The 19,127-nt window shown below is 39.8% G+C and overlaps 1 protein-coding gene across 2 annotated transcripts; it reads right to left on the bottom strand.

Annotated features, from left to right (window-relative positions):
* Positions 1-183: 183 nt before the first annotated feature.
* ppef1 (protein phosphatase, EF-hand calcium binding domain 1) lies at positions 184-18,814 on the bottom strand. Of its 2 annotated transcripts, none has more exons than XM_079666223.1 (19): positions 18,454-18,814; positions 16,715-16,863; positions 15,644-15,676; positions 14,484-14,611; positions 14,339-14,399; positions 12,430-12,593; positions 12,229-12,343; positions 11,747-11,793; positions 11,368-11,534; positions 11,245-11,281; positions 10,968-11,117; positions 3,991-4,142; positions 3,665-3,905; positions 2,616-2,801; positions 2,383-2,525; positions 2,016-2,122; positions 1,763-1,926; positions 1,276-1,360; positions 184-1,191 (listed from the first exon to the last, which is right to left on the bottom strand). In XM_079666223.1, exons 2-19 carry the CDS (start codon positions 16,767-16,769, stop codon positions 965-967), a joined length of 2,262 nt encoding a protein of 753 aa, XP_079522349.1. In that variant the 5' UTR covers positions 16,770-16,863; positions 18,454-18,814; the 3' UTR covers positions 184-964. The 2 variants fall into 2 exon arrangements, with proteins under 2 accessions (XP_079522349.1, XP_079522350.1); XM_079666224.1 differs by having other exon boundaries at positions 18,734-18,789.
* Positions 18,815-19,127: the final 313 nt, after the last annotated feature.

Here is a 19,127-nt window from a genome sequence, read left to right as displayed (position 1 = left end):
ACACACACACACACACACACACACACACACACACACACACACACACACACACACACACACACACACACACACACACACACACACACACACACACACACACACACACACACACACACACACACACACACACACACACACACACACTAAAACCCAGAGTCCAAATACATACACAAGGTACAACTATTAGTTCAAAAAAAGTAATTTTATTCTCTCTTGGTTAACAACTGAACATGCACTTCCCGACACCCTATAGCGGGATTGTCTCTATTGTTCATACTGTTGAAGCCGTCAGGCATCAATACAAGTAATACTACAGAGCGTGGCAGCACACTGGTACTCCTGCTGTACACCTGTTTCTCACAAGTCTGCAAAGGCTGTCAGAGCTGTACTAAATTAAACTATACTTAAAAAGCTAATTGTAAATGTTTTTTGGATGAAATTGTTATATAAGTGAAGATGAAAATACCATAATCATTCTAAATACTGTTACATTTCCATCCATCTAAAGTTTGTCCAGCTATTTCATGTCAAAACAATACAAAGTCAGCTGGTGGCACTAGATTAAAAGAGAATACATCCCCATTAGTAATTAAGCAGCATTGTTATAAAACCATGAATGAATGTTCTGAAAACGTTTGCCTGCTGCAAGATGAATGTCAGAGGAAGTCTGACATATCGTCTGGGAAACATAAATGTCATTCAAGGAAATCCTTCAAATTATGGTTGAAATATTTCAATTTTAAATCAAAAAGGCGGAAGGAAGGATCCTAAACAACGACTCCTACGACTGACAGAATGCACTAATAAGTAAGGTACATCACCAAATAACAGCCATTCTAGTTTTCAAATTGTGTATTTTTCATTCAACAACTGAATAAATACTTAATAATTCAATCTTTGCCACACCCCCTCCTTCCCTCCTGCTGTTCCATGCAAGACTAGTGTATTATTCAGATTCCCTCCTTCATGAATACTTGTCTCCATCCATTTTTTCGTTGAGTTGCTGATCCTTATTTTCCAATTTGTGTACCACTCTGAAGGCCTCTAAGAACTCAGTGAAGTCTATACTGCCATCTTTGTTGAAGTCGATACTTCGGGCGAGGTCATCGATGGCTCTGTCGTCGATGTCAACCCCCAGGTGTGCGCTGAAGAGACGCCAGGTGTGACGAAACTCCTCGATGGAGATCAGACCTGACCAAAACACGTACTCACATAAACTAAACTGTGTGGAAAGTTATTGACAAATAGTTTTTAAAGAGTTTCAACACATTTTACCTGAATGGTCTTTGTCTATAATGTTGAATATTATCTCAATGTCTGTCCTGTATCTGAAAAGGGTCTCAGCCATGTTTGGTGTCACCTAAAAGAAGAAAAGAGGAAAAGAAAACAGGAGACTACTAAACAACCACTACCTGCTGGGGGTACATTTCAACTATAATCCTTAAAGTAGGGAAGAACGGTAAAAGCATTGCATTGAAGTTTCAGTTTAAATGATCAGGACTACAGCAATTCATAATTTGGTAGCTGTTTGATGAAAAGCCTGAACTCTTACATTTGATTTGTATTAAATGATGTGAAAAAACGATTTTGTTTTGTAATACTTTAAACTATCTAGCATTTAAAAAAGTTCCTGAAATCTACAGGCATCAAATTAACCCAGTGAAGACAAAGTCAAAAAATGTATCTCGGAAATGTATAAAGGTATAAACTTAAAATACAACATTCCCAAAATACCCTTTAAGGACCCATTTACTTCTCTTACCTGAGGCAGAGGAATCCCTGATTCCATGTCCTCAAAGCAGGATATGTACTCCACACTGCCATCTGGTGCCAGACGGGCTAAGTGAGGACGAAGTGTCCTCCAGGGCAGGTCCAGCCTCAGGACAGACTCCAACACCTGAGCCCAATCACTGACTGATACATTACCTGAGAAAACAGATGTAACTATTTCATATAACAACTCTACATGTCATCCTGGGTAAACAGGTGTTTATTAGTGAGGCAAACAGAGTTACCGGTGTTTTTGTGGTCGTACTGCTGCAGGCCTGAAAGCAGCTCAGAGCGGTGAGAGAACAGCTTCTCCTTCAGGGCCTTGAGAGCGGAGCCTTCAGCAACTCGTACTCTGCAGACAAACACACAAACAAATGACAGATAATGGCTGCAAAACATGTGGATCTATTATGGGATGTTTTGGGATATTTAACAGACACGTTTAGAAGAATGCTCCAATGGAGACATTGAAACAGGCTTATAAATGAACTATTCTATTGAATTTACCATCCTATTTGTTTTTGTTTGAATTAACTTATCAATTATTTGACTTTTTGTTTTAGTAATGTTGAGTTTTGGGTTATCCGCCCCATTTTTCGAGCTCAGTTGTACCTCTGTGTGAGGGTGAGTTTGCGTGTTGTGCGGCTGACTTGGTACTGGTAGAAGCGGGGAACCAGTTCTCGGCCCACTTTGATGTAGGCACCACGGTTGCTCCCCTCCTCATAGTAGTTTGACGCTGAGAAGATGGTGATGACCTGTACAACAAAAATGCACACATTTACTTCTCAAGACTCAAATATTTTTGGGAGAATCTGAATTATGTTTTGCCTCTCCCTTCCATCTACCTTTCCACCATGACAGAGCTCATATCCTTCCTGTTTGCACTCGTGGGATCGGATGAGCAGCTGGAGTCCGTGTTGGGTCAGCAGTCTCTGGGTGACATCCGGACCAAAGTAGCAGCCTCCTCCTCTGAATATGTTGGGACTGCAGCCTTCTTGAGCTTTAGGGTCACTCCACAAAATATCCACTATCTGCAGGAGAGTGAAAAAAAGATGACAAGTGCAGAATAGGACACAGAACACAGTAGAGCAGAATTGAACAATATTAAAGGTCACCTATTAAGCAAAATCCACTTTTTAGTGTCTTTTATACATAAACATGTGTCCCCTATGTGTAAAGAGATTCTCTGAGTTTCAGGAGAAAAGATTTGCTCACTTTTTGTTCTGATCCATTTATATAAAAATCTGTCTGAAAATGAGCTGATTAGATTTTGGCCACTTTATGATGTCATAAGGATTTTTTGGCTTGTGTAACCATTAGCCAATAACCAACCACCGTAACCCCCCCCCCCCCCCTTTATCACCTGAATCTCCTCCTAGAGCACCATTAGGCACATTCACACCGCAGTACTTTTCCAACAAAGGTTCATGAGAACTCTTTAGTTCTCATGAACTAAGTACAGATCGCGTCACTTCTTCTTCTTCTGCTTTGGGTTTACTGGCAGGCCGCAAACAACTTCACGGCGTATACTGCCACCCGAAGTCCCCGGCCGGAAGTCCCGGAGTTGGGGACTGGCTTCAGTAGAAGCTGCTGGGACTCCCAGCAGCTTCTACTGAAGTGTGAACGCGGCTATTGTGTTCTTTTTAACGAAATATCTCAGAGGGGCGTGGGGAGTGGCTCCTTATTCTCATCTAAAGTAAAAGACAGAGAATCAGCACTTTTGAAACAGGGCTGAAACAGAGGGGATTATGGGATGCTACAATACACGATCTGTTTAGTATTTCGAGCCAAACACTTCAGAGACATATTTAGTACATATCTGAGACCTATAATATATTGATGAAAAACAGTATAATAGGGGACCTTTAATGTATTTCCCACTGTATGCTCTGACCTGTTTCCATTCCAGATCATGTTGCAGAGGTAAAGGAGGGGCGACAGAGGACAGGGAGTCCAGGAAAGGCACTTGGAGGACATTGACATTGCAGGGCATGCAGGGAGAAGAAGGGCAAGGACGAGGCGAGAGGGCGGATGGCGTTCGAGGAGAACAGAGTGAAGAGGAGGACGAGGACGATGATGAGGAGGAGGAGGTGGAGACAGTGGTGTCCTGTCGGCGCTGCCCACATCGCCTTTTTCTACAAGAAAGAAGAGAGGGATTGTCATTATAAACAAGAAGTCCTTTTATACACTTTAAGGAACATCAGTGGGCTGCGGTCAGACCTCTGGTTGGGGGTTCTTTGGTTTTTGCTGTGGCTGCAACTGCTGCTGGGACGGGAGCTGGCCGTTGATCTCCCTCTCTTCATCTGCCTCTGGGACTGATCGATGTCCAGTTTCTCCAAACTACGTCTAGGAAACCTTAGGGCGGATTTTACCTTGAAAAGCAGAGGAGCGAGAAAATAAATAAAGTTTGGACAAAGATATTTGTTTTACAAAATGAAGTTCAAGCTGACTTATGTCAAGTGTCTGATGAGTGGTAAATAAAGTTTGTTTAACAGATTGTAAAACCCTTTGATTTTGGGCTATATAATGTATATGTATAGAGAACCGCAGTGACGCGTGGTTATGGCTAGAAAGGATCCGTCTAGTGTACAACTCTCGCGATAGTTTGCAAGTCACGTGGCTGAATGTTTACGTTTGGCAGGCAGCCTTTCAGTTACGATCGTTAACATCAGTGGGCCACAGCAAATGATGGTGAGAAGCTAAACCATCTATTAATTATGTCAATGACAGGGAGTGTGATTGTTGAAATAGGGTGTTAGCGGTCTTGCTGTTCAAAGAAGAATGACAACACTGTAGATCACCAACACTATGGTTTATTTTTTATTCCCAGGCAAGTCAACGTTGTCGCAGTAAAAGTCCCAGGATAGCTCATGGTGCAATACAATGTTCCCTTTCAGTGTTTTCCTATTATGTCTGATGTTTCTCTATTAATATTACTGCTGCATTAATGTGTATGTTGCATGTTACTGCTGTAGGTGTGTTTCCGAGCCGCTCCAACGAGAGTTACAACGAGAACGTGACGTCATATTTACACAAGACGGATCCTTTCTAGCCATAACCGTGACGCGTCCAAAAACACGGAAGTAAGTTAGCATTTTTAGAACTTCCGGTTCCTTCGTCAAAAAGCAATGCGTTTTTCCATAGGGTTTTGGAAAATAGCTCGAAATAAGGTCTGTGGTTGACACAAATTTAAGAGATAAATCACGTTTTGTTCTACGACATCAAATACATCAGCAGTGACCCCACTGGTGATTTTTGAAGAGTTTACGTGTCTGAAAAACGATGGTTGTTACCGAGTGGCTGAATAGGACTACAGAAATCAAAGACAAGCAATTACATGCCTATCTTTAGTATCTGTATATCTATATCTGACCATTAGAATCTGTTTTTTTGAAATTGTCGTTTTTAACACCGTAGTTTTACAAATTATAGAATTATTAATTACCAGTGTTTTCCAATTTTACTCGGCAGTTCGTTTCGTTAGCTAACGTTAGCTAAAGCTAGCGCTACTAATTAGCTACGCAATGGTTTGTTGCTTTGCTCCGTGTTGCAGCCATAGGTCTTCGCATATAACTATTATAATTAGTGTAGCAGCTGACACCTATTTTCAATATGGATTAATCTAACATTTATTTCTTTAGTTCAATTTTGATCTATAAAAATGTCAAAATAGTGAAAATGTTCACGAGACTTATCAAAGTGCAAGGTTATATCTTTAGATGTTTTGTTTTAGCCTATGTACTGTATGTCTTAATGCTCTTATATGTGATGGGGTGACTTCCATGAAACTAATATTTTATATTTTCCCAACAGACGAGCTGACAGGAAACCTAACACTCTAACAACCACAACATTGCAAAGGCGAGTACATTTAAATTAAAAACGATTCACAATTTTTTAATTTCTTCTTCTTTCTTGCAGTGAGGTGAAGCTGACCTTGCACTTGGTGCCAGTAAGGATGTTCCTCACGCAGGCTGAATGTTTCTCCTTCCATACTGACACAGAAGCCCTTGATTTGCAATGCTTCACTAATTGTCATTTCCCTGGCTCCGTAGGGACACTTTACCTCCAGCACAGCGGAAAACACCATCAAGGGCCTGTTGTTGCCCTAGCACCCTGGCAATAAGGGAAGCAGTCACACGCTTTGACCTCAGGACAGCTCCGAAGTTGCTGGCAGTCAACCTTCCTTTCCTGAACAAATGCCAGTTTGGGTTGGTTCGCTGACCAGTGGTAGCCACCTGAATTGCCCTCTGTTGCTCTTCAGACAATGCCATGCTTGCCACAATTGCCTCAGGTCCCTGATGCCCAACAGATTTGATAATTTCAGGAACAGTAAGTGTTTCCAAGCTTCAGTGTTCCTCATCTGGCTCGGGGGAGAGAAGCCAAGAAATTCCTGAGAACCTCCCCCCGAGTTTGTCCCTCAGCCAGTCACGATCTTCGGAGGTGGGCTCTCTTGTCAGCGGGTTGAATGAGTTATTGGTTGGATGAAATAGCTCCTCCACTGAATGCATATGTTTAGCTGCCTTTGGCTTCTTCCACTGACAGGGGGTGTCAGTGCAGCTGAAATTGTGGACGGCAAAGATGGCTAATGCAGCCGCATGACTGCATTCTCCACATGGGCATTCACATTTTGTGGAGAGAATTCCCTCTTCTCCTGTAGATACCTGTGGTGGTGGGATTGTTTTATTATTTAAAATATATTTACATTTGTAATGCCTTCCCAATTATCCCTTTAATTGTTTATAGCCTACTGTATGTTTATTTCATGGATATTTCTGTGTTTTCTGGTGTGTAATATTTGTAATCTTGGGGCCTCTTCTCTTTAACGTCTACATGCTACCACTGGCTCAGATAATGAAGAACAACAAAATAAGTTACCATAGCTATGCGGATGACACACACATTTACGTAACCATTTCACCAGGAGACTATGCTCCAATTCAAACACTGAGTAAGTGCATTGAACAAATCAATGACTGGATGTGTCAGAACTTTCTCCAATTAAACAAAGATAAAACTGAGGTAATGGTTTTTGGAGCCAAGGCAGAACGTATAAAAGTTAGCGCTGAGCTTCAGTCTGCAATGTTCAAAACAACAGATAAAGCCAGAAATCTAGGTGTAGTCATGGACTCTGACCTGAGTTTCAACAGTCACATTAAAACAGTTACTAAATCAGCTTACTATCAGCTTACTATCACCTAAAGAACATATCTAGGATTAAAAGACTAATGTCACAGGATTTTATAAAAACTTGTCCATGCTTTTATCTTCAGTAGACTGGACTACTGCAATGGTGTCTTCACAGGTCTCACTAAAAAAATCTATTAGAAAGCTCCAGCTGATTCAGAACGCTGCTGCTCGAGTCCTCACTAACACTAAGAAAGTGGATCACATCACTCCTGTTCTGAAGTCTTTACACTGGCTTCCTGTGTGTCAAAGAATAGATTTCAAAATACTGCTGCTGGTTTATAAAGCACTGAATGGTTTAGGCCCAAAATACATTTCTGACCTCCTGCTAAATTATGAACCATCCGGGTCTTCAGGGACTGGTCAGCTTTCGGTCCCCAGAGTCAGAACTAAACATGGAGAAGCAGTGTTTAGTTATTATGCTCCAAATATCTGGAACAAACTCCCAGAAACCTGCAGGTCTGCTGCAACTCTTACTACTTTTAAATCCAGGCTGAAGACTTTTCATTTTGTCGCTGCTTTTAATTTAACTATTCATATCTTAGACTGCACTGTAACTTTTATCCACTTTTTTTCTTTTAATTTTTCTTTTTAATGACTGATTTTAAATGCCATTTTCTTAATGTCTTTCATTTTTTGTAAAGCACCTTGAATTGCCTTGTGTTGAAAAGTGCTATATAAATAAACTTGCCTTGCCTAATAAAGATTTCATGTTACACACAAAATGGATTTGTTGATGAGAATGAATGTGAATAATTTAACTCTAGGTTAACGGTACTATAAACCTTGTCCCTCAGGTTAGCCCTGACAACACCGGTAAGCACACCTTCATCTAGGCTGCACTGTTTTACATGTCCTGACTTGTAGTGGTTCTCTCCTATCTACACTCTTCTTGTCATCTTTGTAAAACGATATCAGACTGGTAATTGACACAGCCATGACTTCTAGTTAAATTCAGTGTGGCTAAAATGAAAAGCTTTGTTAAAATATGCAAGCGCGCAAAAGTCAAAGTCAGCTTTATTGTCAAAAATTCTACATGTGTTATACATCCAGAAATATCGAAATATCGTTTCCCACAGTGTGACTGTGGGATGTATGCATGTATACATAAAACAAAACAAAAAGGGCCTAGACAAACGTGGTATACATTAAACAAAACAAAAAGGGCCTAGATAACCGGGGTATACAGTTTAAAATGTTAATATATTTAAAGTGTTCAAAGTGCAGTTTCAGTGCAAGTCAGTTGAAACGATCTTAAGTTGGCGTGACGTTGAAGTCGTGCGACCCTGCTGCTGTACTGGCTTGTAGTTCGTCTATAGCATAACGTTAGCATTTTGCTTCTGGCGACTAGATTTATGATTCAAAAATTATAAAAGTAGGGTTGACATGTGGAGATTATCCGGCTGAACAAAACTTGATCCCTCTCTTAAATGTGTGTCAACCACAGACCTTATTTCGAGCTATTTTCCAAAATCCTATGGAGAAATTGCATTGGTTTTTGACGAAGGAACCGGAAGAAGTTTACTTCCAGGTTTTATGACGCGTCACTGCGGTTCTCTATAGACAAGTTTACGCGCCAAAACACGGGTAGCGCCATGACACTACACAAATGCACTTCATTTCCGCCGGAAGTCTTTTGCACAGCGTCTGTCGGTGTAAACCGATGTAAACAGTCAGACGGGCACTGGTGTAAACACAGCGATTTCGATGCTAACAGTGATGCTAGCTTGGGAACACGATTCTACTTCTTTGACTGGAGATGGCGTTACTCTCCCCCACCCGAATTCAGTGCAAAACTGGGAGGATAACATGACGACGTGGCCCAGCATAAAACCAAAATAAACTGCCTTATTTAGGTCATGCCCACAGGAGCCAACAGTTGTATGTTGTTTACATAATGCACAATTTACATGATCTCTTTATGCTGTGCAATATATCATATGTGCCTGTACTGTTTGAGTGAAAATAAAGTTTGATGTAATTTAATTTCATTATTGCACTGTTATTGCATTATTGCATTTCATATGTTCCTTAGAGTGCTACAATTTCTTTTAACACAGTTCATCATTCATATTAAGCTCATACTGTACATAAATAACACTGAATTAATTAATTGTTGAGAGGAAACTAAAGAAATGGCTTCAACAAGAAAGATCACATGTTTAATCCTAACAGGTATTACAAATTAAAATATAAAAGCAGCCCACACAATTACATCACTATGAAAATATTCATATATAATATTAAAAAATACAATGCATGCAGTATTTGTTGTGTTTATCTGTATTTAATGAACAACATGGCTGGGTGCTGGGTGCTGGTTTGTGGTCGTAGCACTCTCTATCTAACCACTCGTTCAGGTGCTTTCTCGAGTGATTGCAACCAACTACCGCACACGTAGTTCCCGAACCACTTTTCTTCATGTTGTAATTGTTATATCCTCTTTGTCTCTGCAATATCAGTGCTTTGTCGGCACAACGGAGCTAGCTAGCAAAACAAACCCAGTCCGCCAAAACGGAAGTGCATTGCATCGAAGGGAGGAGTTCAGGATGTAGAGCGGAAACGGCTCAATAACTTGTGTATAATGTACCCGACTTAACACAGTAGTGATGGGATTTATGGCTCTTTGAAGGGAGCCGGATCTTATGGCTCCGTTCCTTTCAAAGAGCCGTTCAAAAGAGCCGTTTTTTTGGCGGGGTTACTTGGTTTGTCTGTGAAATAATCACCAGGATAATGATTGACTGTATTGCCAGACCTAATGTCAATAATCTGCTTTGTAAACACGACACAAGGTGGCGCCATATCCATGTCATTCATGTCCGTGAATGTACTACTTTGAATTTACCCTCCGTATGTGTTAAGTAAATAAAGTTGCCTTGCCTTGAATGAAATTCACGCAACTCTTAATATTAGATACTGTGTTTTTAAGTGGCGATGGAGATCATTTGTTGACCCTGCTTTAAAGGATATTTTGCCTTTACAAATAGTGCGCGTTTTTGGTTGAAGTTCATCAAAATGCTGCTGCGTTTTCGCGTTTGGCTCATTTTCCATCCGAAAAACACGTCGTCTACCTGTCCTGTAGCCTACCACTTGTTATGACTTCTCTCTCTCGCGTATTCCGTTAAGACCCACCCCATCTCACTCCTCCTGCTGAAACCTACTAATCAGAGTAGGGGCGGGTCTTCACAGAATACGTTTGGGGAACAAAATCAAGCTTTTTAACAGGCGAGTGGATTTTGGCAGGCAGTGAGTGCGGACTAACAATTGAACGATAACAAGAACGGCTCTCACCAAGTACGACTCGGTTCCCCTCGTTCATACCAAAGAGCCGTTCAAAAGAATCGGCTCGTTCGCGACCGACACATCACTATAACACAGGAGTGTATACACATCCTTAGTACAGCATGGACTCTTATGAGGAGTAAATAAAAAAAGATAAAAAACAAACGTTAAAAGGGTTACAAATAATTGTAAACATATTTGCAACCACATACTCGTCCTTCTCAAGCAGTAACTTGCTGTATTTCGAGAATAACTTTACCTTCACTGACCTTATGAGAACAGGAGCATGGAGGATTGATCATAAACATACCTAGTGATGTGCAACACTGAACGTTTTAAGACCCCTTCTTTATTAAGTTGGATCTTTTTCTTTAAAAAAAAATGTATTCATATTTTTGAAATTACCTTTGAATCAAATGACTGTAATGTACAGTATATGTCTCCAATGTAGCCAAGATGACACAGCCAGATGATTTTCACAGAATTTCCTCCTCAAAGAGCTTTTATCCTCTTTCAGGTAACAAAAGGTTGACGTACTGCAACTGCTGCTTTATCTGAGCTGGATATAAACGAAACAAAAATGCTCGCCATAACATCTACACTCATGTGTTTGAAGCATTTGTCAATATTATAAAAAACTGTTTTTCTGACCTCTAGTGGTCAACATTGATTATTGCAGTTAAAAGAGTAGAGCTACAGGGAGAAGGTGGGATCTTGTTTCCTCTCACCTTGTGCCTCTCTATGGAGCTGAGGAAGTCCAGGTCTGTCTGGTCTGATATTCCTCCGTGAACAATCAGGATCTTTCCATCAATGACAGTGGCGACGGGCAGGAGGCTGAAAACGTCCTGAAACAGCTGGAGGATCTCCCTGCCATGAGTCTACAGTCAGACAGATTATTAATCCAGCTGCTGTGAAAGCAGTTACATGCCACAACCTGCAGAGCATGCAACTGAATACAGTACTAGTCACAGCAGAATAATTGCATCTCTCAGGACTCAACTGTACCTTATATTTCTGCATGACTTCTCTTGTGAATCCATATCTGAAACAACAATGTATTTTAGTTTTCCTTCCCTTATATTTTGTGGTAAACCTACATGAATATATGCTTTTTTTCTTCCTACCAACCTTAGGTTCATTATGTGGTCTTCATGGTTTCCTCGGTTCAGGTGCATGTAGTCGGGGTAGAGCAGCAGGTAGGCTAACAAAAGGATTACCACTTCGACTGACTTTTTCCCACGGTCCACAAAGTCCCCATTGAACACATAAGGTGTCTCCGCAGAGGGAAGGCCATTCTGAAACACAGCAACATGTCGTAAAAAAATAAACAGATTTCAAATCAGATCTTGCGTGTATGCATGCGTTTGTTGTTGCCTTGACTTTTACATTTAATTATATTTTACTTTTATATAAGATCTGATTATATGCATTGAAGACAACTTCTCTGTAGGAAATAAATGGTCAGAAGATACAATTGTTGCCCTGAAAAAATATAGCTTTACAGTACCTTGTAAAATATGAGGAGTAAGTCATCAAGCCGGCCGTGTAGGTCTCCTGTACCAAATGGGTAACATCACATAAATGGAACAATTTAAATCCTATTTCTGGCTCAACAAACTCTTAATTTATACTGCAGGTTAAACATTCTACTATGGTATGAAAACCCCTAAACCACCAAACAGTGAGTGTTTTCTATTTAAGTATTCTTGAGTTTAATGAGATGCTAATCAGCAGGAGGAGGCAGCCGGGGAAGAGGAGTCAAGTGCCTGATCAGTCTGCAAATGAACAAAACCGTCATTTTTGAAGCGCTGCCATTAAGATACAGTCAACTGTATTTAAACACATTCGCAGACATCAGCAATCATTTAATCCGTAAAAGGTTAGTTGCATACAATGGCCCACTGTACTGTGCAATTAAACAGATGCACATGTGACTTAAAAATTAAGAATCTTTAATTATCAAGTGAAACTGTGGTTATGGTCACCCACCACATATAGTGATCTCACTGGTGTAGGATGTCGACAAGTGGGTGATGTTTGGCATCTGTTTGAGGAGCTTCTTGGTCTCGTGCAGCAGTTGCAGAACATATCTGGCATGTAGTGTCTGTGTGAAGAAAACTGATAAAGCCCCTGACAGCATCCATGTGCAACAAGTGTGTGTGTGAGGAAGATAGAGACATATTACTGTACCTGCTGCTCTTTAAATGCACCCAGGAGAGAGTTGGTATCAGACACGGAGAGAGGAAACAAGAGTCGGGGTCCGCTGTATGACTCTGGAACAGGGATCAGGTTGTAGCCCGTCTCTCTGCCTAACCAGGGGTCCACCACCGGGTCCAGCAGCTGAGAGATCAAGTCTGAGGGACACAGCATGAGGAGAAGGGGCCACACTGAGCTTATGTAGAAAAAGCTCAATACTGAAAGTAGGGCTTAGAAATAAAATCAGTATATGTTATGTTATCCCACAATTTCAATATGTATTGTGATATACATATGGGAAACTGAAAGATGGATACTGTTAGCAAAAACAGACAATTATGATGATTAAAAGTGAGAAATTAAATGATATTGCAGAATACAGTCATCGTTCAAACAGACATTTAGAGGAGCACAAAAATCTAAATGGAGATCCCTACGTGGTTTCAGTGCCACAAAATACCTTTAGTTACTTCAATATTTATGTTATTATCTGTTTCTGTGTCAAGACAGAAAGTCGATTAAAACTCTGAATAATAAATCCAATGATTGAACACGTCAAAGTCTATTTAAGTTTTGGGAAGCACAACTGCAGTGTATATGTAAAAAAGTTCAATGAAACCTTTTATGGCTTTAGCTGAATGCAATCGGATAAATATGATGTCAATTGAGTCAATGTTAGAGTAAGAAAAGGTTGGGCAACTGTAAGAAAGAAGTGAGCTAAACAGATCTGCCCATACTTATCTATGCTTGAGGCTAGTGGAGCAATGCTACATTAGCCCACTAATTCTGAGTTATATTGTGGTTAATGTAGGCCCAATAGTTTTGACAAGCGATAATTTCAAAAAGTGTAAAATAAAAAAGATAAGCAAACAATGATGAATTTCATGAATCTGCATGGTTCATTATTATTATGAATATTATCATTGCAGTTATTTGTCACATTAAATAGGGTGTTATAGTGCAATTTGAAAAAAATATTAAAGGTTTACCCACTGAATTAAAATCCAGTTTACAGATTTTAATTTATAGGTCCTCGTAACAAACAGCTTGACACAGCACCACATCCAGTTCTGTGTGGCTTCACTGTTGCAATAAAAGACCACTCCAACATGCTAATGTAACCTCTAATTTATGCAAACAAACACGAACAGTCATCTACCTCCAGGCCTATTTCTCTTTTGTAAGTCTTTTGTCTATTTCCCCTTTATGGTCTATTAAATGTCCATTACTTTTTTGCCACACAGACATAAACAGATCGCTAATATTAAATACAAACAACAAGTCTTTGCGTCCCTTATGTCTACTGGATGCATATCCATGGAGAGGATGTGTTGTATATGCTACGCCGTAAGGACTGACCTAAATATTAGGTAGTTAATGGAGCCTTATGCTTTTTAGTTGGACATACTTCAGCCACAGCTGTGTCAGTGCAACACATTTGCCTCCACATTCACAGTAGTTGCTAAGCAACAGGGTATACGCAATGGGTTTCTATTGCAGACCAAAATACAGCATGCCTAACAAAGCTGGTGTTAATTACATGGAGGTAAGAGTGGATCATTTAAAATGTTGATCCGTCTCTATTTCTGTTTACCAAAAAGTAGTATATAATAAACCTAAACAACAGAATAAAAATAAGCACTAACAAAAGCGAAATGGTTCAAAGAACCTCACATTTCAGTCTCAGAATGTCTGAGACACAGGCATTCCTCAGTTAATGCTTTACATGTACTGTGCAGTGCACTGCATTCATAAAATGAACACTGTTATCAAATGCTTTTACTTCAAAATGAACTTTACCTCCAACATTTCAAAATAAAAAAGTATTTTTATACTCATAATACTATCTAACTCCTTCAACACTCAACATTATATAGATACAAATAATATTTTGTCTCCTAACCTGGTCCATTTTCATTCAGCTGAGTAAAGTTGTCGAGCATGAAACTGAAGAAACTTGAGAGCTATAGAGGAAAAACAAAATATGTTTTAGCTTTCTGGTGCTTCTGAGTTTGTAAGTAGGATAAAGTTGCTCTTCTGAGAGTCACCTGTAGCTGGTCCTGTTCCCCGGCATATTCAATGGACTGGAAGATGTTCCAGGTGTACCTGCGCCTCATCTCCAGACGGGCCATGTAGCGCCGGTACCATCGCTGGATCAGAACCGCTGCCTTCATAGCTACGACAAAATCCCAGCTGTTACATTTCATTTGGATGGGAGACATGTTTGAATATCTGGAGTCACAGTTATACAGTACATGAACATTACTTGTGACTAGGGATGTAACGATACCAAAAACTCACGGTTTTTCTTTATTAAATAATAAATCTGATTTGTACAGCCTTTTAGTAGGATAGTAGTATTTTAAAGTGTCAACAATATAATAATCAAACCCTGCAATAGAATAAATCAAGTTTCACTTTAGTTTTTCAAGTAACTCAACTCTAGCTAACTCACTCACTCACTCACTCACTCACTCACTCACTCACTCACTCACTCAGCATCATCAAGGTTATCTTTTAGGAATATGAGCATGCCCACATTTCCAGGTAGAAGCTGGGATGTTTGGGCGTTTACAATATCCCCTGCTGTGGAAAAAACTCTCTTGCTTGGTACTGATGTTGCTGGGACAGAGAGATATGCTTTGGCCATGGGTGACAGCAGTGGGTCAAACTGTGCATTGTCTCTCCACCACTTCAAAAACAATACAGTTTTTGCCAAGAAGGTGAGGCTTATTGACAGGGCGAGATATAAATATACTGTTGGTACTTGTCAATGTCTCTAGGTATGTACATGTAGCCCTGTAAATACGATGTCCTTTTGTGTTATCTGTTGTTTTATGTTCATGTTGTAACCTACTTGCTGCCATGTTGGACAGGTCTCCCTTGAAAAAGAGATTGATGATCTCAATGGGTTGAATAAAGTTTAAAAAAAAAAATTATTTTGTCAGTCTCACGACGGTATTGAGACATTTATTTACCGCGATATCGCGATATTCGATATATCGTTACATCCCTACTTGTTATTTAGTATTTCAGAATTTCTATTTGATGGGAAGTCACAGGAGTATTTATCTTTGTTTTTAATTTGAGAATGCCTTCTGATCAAAAAGCTGAACTATATAGCATATTTGGTAAATCTTCACATAAAAAGGCCTACGATGCAAATGCCACATAATGTCACAGACTTTAGAAATGATTAGGGTCTTACTCAGAGCAGGGCAGGGAGTCTTAGCTGTGTCATCTGTGAGGTGAAGAAAATAAACTACAATTCAGCAAAAGTACCAGGTAATGAAACAACACACACACACACACACACACACACACACACACACACACACATACACACACACACACACACACACACACACACACACACACACACACACACACACACACACACACACACACACACACACACACACACACACACACACACACACACACACACACACACACACACACACACACACACACACAAGATAACAAGACACAGGGGAGGTCATGAGCAACAGTGAGACTGGAAAAGCAAAGCAAATTAAAAGAGCTTTCAGGAGAAACAGCACTCATTAAGGAGAGAAGACAGCCTGTGAAGACAGAGAAGCACCATCTGTCACACACCTGGCGTGTGGGGGCAACAACTCGGAGGAAAATGTACTACAGCAAAAAATTAATTACCATCACATTCATACTACGCAGTGTGACATGGAGATGCAGATTGAGATACTATGACAACAACACAGTTTAAAGAGCACACATGATTTACAGAGGACATCAACAAGGTAAAAAAGGAGCAAGAAAAGTACTGCAACTCTGATTATTTAAATCATCGAATAGTATCATAGAATCCAAGATGATATATTGAAATGTAATTTTTCAGAAACCCTGGATATATTCAGTTTACAATGTCATAAAAAAGTAATCCTTATTTTTGAGAAGAGGCAAACGAGTTTTAAGGTCAATTTCAATTTTTGAAAATAACTGAAATGATTGATACATTATCAAAAGATTGTAGATTCATTTTCTGTCGATCAATGAATTGAATATTTGTTTCAGCTCTAGTTTTCAATGTAGACTGAGAAGAGGATAAGTATATTTGGGAATCTAGACTCTGATTTAAAAAATGGAATATTGGAATGTATCAAGGTATTTCATATTTAAAAGTATGTCCATCTAAACAAAAATAAGTTTTTCTAAGCTTGAACTCTAATTAGTATCAAGCACGTATGGAGTATTTTCACTCATCTGGACTCCTACCATGTCAGCATCACTTTTTTTTTACCTTGCTCAACTATTTTCCCTTGAGTCTCCGTAGCAACGGAGGTGCCACATCCCATGATGACCAACAAAGAGTTCCCGAAGATCACATCAGTCAGTTTTTCCAAAGCTGAGTCATATATGGCTGGTGGTAAGAGACTGCTGCCCAGAGACCTGAAAAGTAACAACAGTACTGAGCTGCACGATTCAGCTGTAAAACAGTGACGTTTGTATTAGGTCGAATATAAACAACTAAAAACTAAATTAAATGCAAATGAAGTGGATTGTTTTGACAGACTTTCACTCCGGATACAGTAACGTGTTCATCATTTCCTCAGACTTCAGTCAGAGCATGTTTAGCTCACATCTGAGCCTCACTCAGGGTTTCACTGAGGGACCATCAATACATTACTATTGGAATGACACAACCAACTCTATATTTGCAATACCTCCATGCCAACGTGCCCATATGAGTGAAAATGATACTAAACTAATTAAAATAAGTGTGTCTTATGCATACTTGTCAACCCTCCCGATTTTCGCGGGAGACTCCCGATTTCCTCCCGGGGTCATATTTCTCCCGATTTCTGACAAAATCAGATTTACTCAGGACTGTTTCCACTCGGACTTTAATACAGCTACACCATTGTTTGGCTTCCATGGTAACACGTCTCTTTAGTAGCGCGCGCAACTGAAAGTCTGAGGCAGATAGTCACAGAAAAAAGAACAAGAATCGACAACTACTCTACTCTCTGCTCACTACTTTCCTGCCCACACATATGCTCCATCTAGGATGGTGCTACATGCTGCACTTAGAAATACAATAAGCATGTTAATGTTAATCTAACAGCTCCGGCGATAAACTAGCACCCCGCCCCCCCCCCCCCCCCATTTTGCATTTTGAAATGCTCCCGATTTCTGAGGTTTCAAGGTTGGCAAGTATGGTCTTATGTCACGTGGCACTTCTTTTTTTGATTAACGAAATGTGATGAATTGATTTGACTATAAAGTATTTAAATAGATCATTCAGTTTATTCTTTTTTCCCAAAGTTTCCATGTCATGTCCATGACTCCAAATCAATGCAGCATTGTATTTCTGGACAGAAGGGTGAATTCAAATCCATACCAGATATGATCAAGAACACCACACTCATTTTAATTAGATTATCCAGATAAAAGTCTGGATTTTGTTCAATAGCTTACATGTTATGTTGCACAATCACTAAAAACCAATGCAGCATAGTTTTACTACACTGGACAGCTTATTTTTTTTTATTGTATTTTTGTCCAGCTCCTATTTATGTGAATATCCTAATGAAAATGTAGATGTTTTTTTTGAAAGGTCTCATATCCGTTTGATAGTGACTCCAAATCAATGCTCCATTGTACTGCAGCACTGGAAGTGACTTGGATCGGAATATCCAACCTAAACTTCACAGCGTTGTTTGACACAGAAAGAAAATAATCGAGTAACTCTTTAATTTAATCAGATCTCTTTCACGTCCTGGGAACACATTACCACGTCACCAAATGTGCATTATAATTAGGCTTTAATATAGAAACACAAGAAACATGGGGATACACTTAGTCTTGTAAATGGCTTCTTATCACGCCCCAATACTCTCAAACAAACCGTTTCATATCATACAGAATCAAAAAGAAAATGTTGCCAACTGCGCATCATTTCAATCCACATCTTATTCCAAGGAAGTGTTTATGTAGTATGCATCCGGTGCATATTAATCGCATTGTTTGTGTTCCTACCTGCAGCTTGTATCCGCGCGAGCCGGAAATCATGATAGAAAAAGAAAAACTTGCGTCAAAACGGCACACAAAATGTTTCTCTACATGTCCTGCCACAGTTTCGAGTTTAAAGATGATCCAGCGGCGAAAGCGTTTCGGAGATCGGCGCTGAGAGAAGGAGAGAGCCCAACGAGAGGCGGAGCAGCAGCAGGTGTATTCCGTAGATTCTCAGACACACGATACCAACACTCTTTATCTCTTCTGTTCCTCAAAGCACAAATATTCCCCAGGTAATATTCACCATGACTATCTCTGTTCTGTGCCTCGACTCGTGCATCCACTGAAATTGTGATTATTGGTGATACCAGTTTCCATGAGGACTCCTGACAAGATGTGATGGAAACTACTAGCCATGAAGTTTGTCATGATCCTCAGGATACTTTCTAATAATCTTTACTCTGGCGCCACCTTCAGACCATTTTTAACCATTTAACCCAACATTTGTTTGTTATGTGTGTGAACAGCATTTTAAAATGCAGCTATCTAGTTTTTTTAAAACATTAAATAACCACGTTCAAGCCTTAAACATTATCCGCATGTGTGGGCACTGGGCAAGTTACTGTAATAAATGCCCCCATTATAACATTTAATCACTAAATTTACAACAATTATTTTTGAGAGCAGAGATGGAATTT

This window comes from Notothenia rossii (genome assembly GCF_949606895.1).
Source record: "Notothenia rossii genome assembly, chromosome: 2".
In the NCBI taxonomy this organism is placed as follows: domain Eukaryota; kingdom Metazoa; phylum Chordata; class Actinopteri; order Perciformes; family Nototheniidae; genus Notothenia; species Notothenia rossii.
Note: the sequence above shows the minus strand (reverse complement) of the source record. Positions and strands in the feature narration are given on the sequence as shown.

What these genes read in the sequence shown, in the direction of transcription:
- ppef1 (XM_079666223.1), bottom strand. Translation starts at nt 16,769, where the DNA reads ATGGGATGTGGCACCTCCGTTGCTACGGAGACTCAAGGGAAAATAGTT. An exon ending in AAGTCATGCAGAAATATAAG is followed by an intron (nt 11,118 to 11,244) that starts GTACAGTTGAGT and finishes GTCTGACTGTAG; the next exon opens with ACTCATGGCAGGGAGATCCT. An exon ending in AGCTCTGTCATGGTGGAAAG is followed by an intron (nt 2,526 to 2,615) that starts GTAGATGGAAGG and finishes TTTGTTGTACAG; the next exon opens with GTCATCACCATCTTCTCAGC.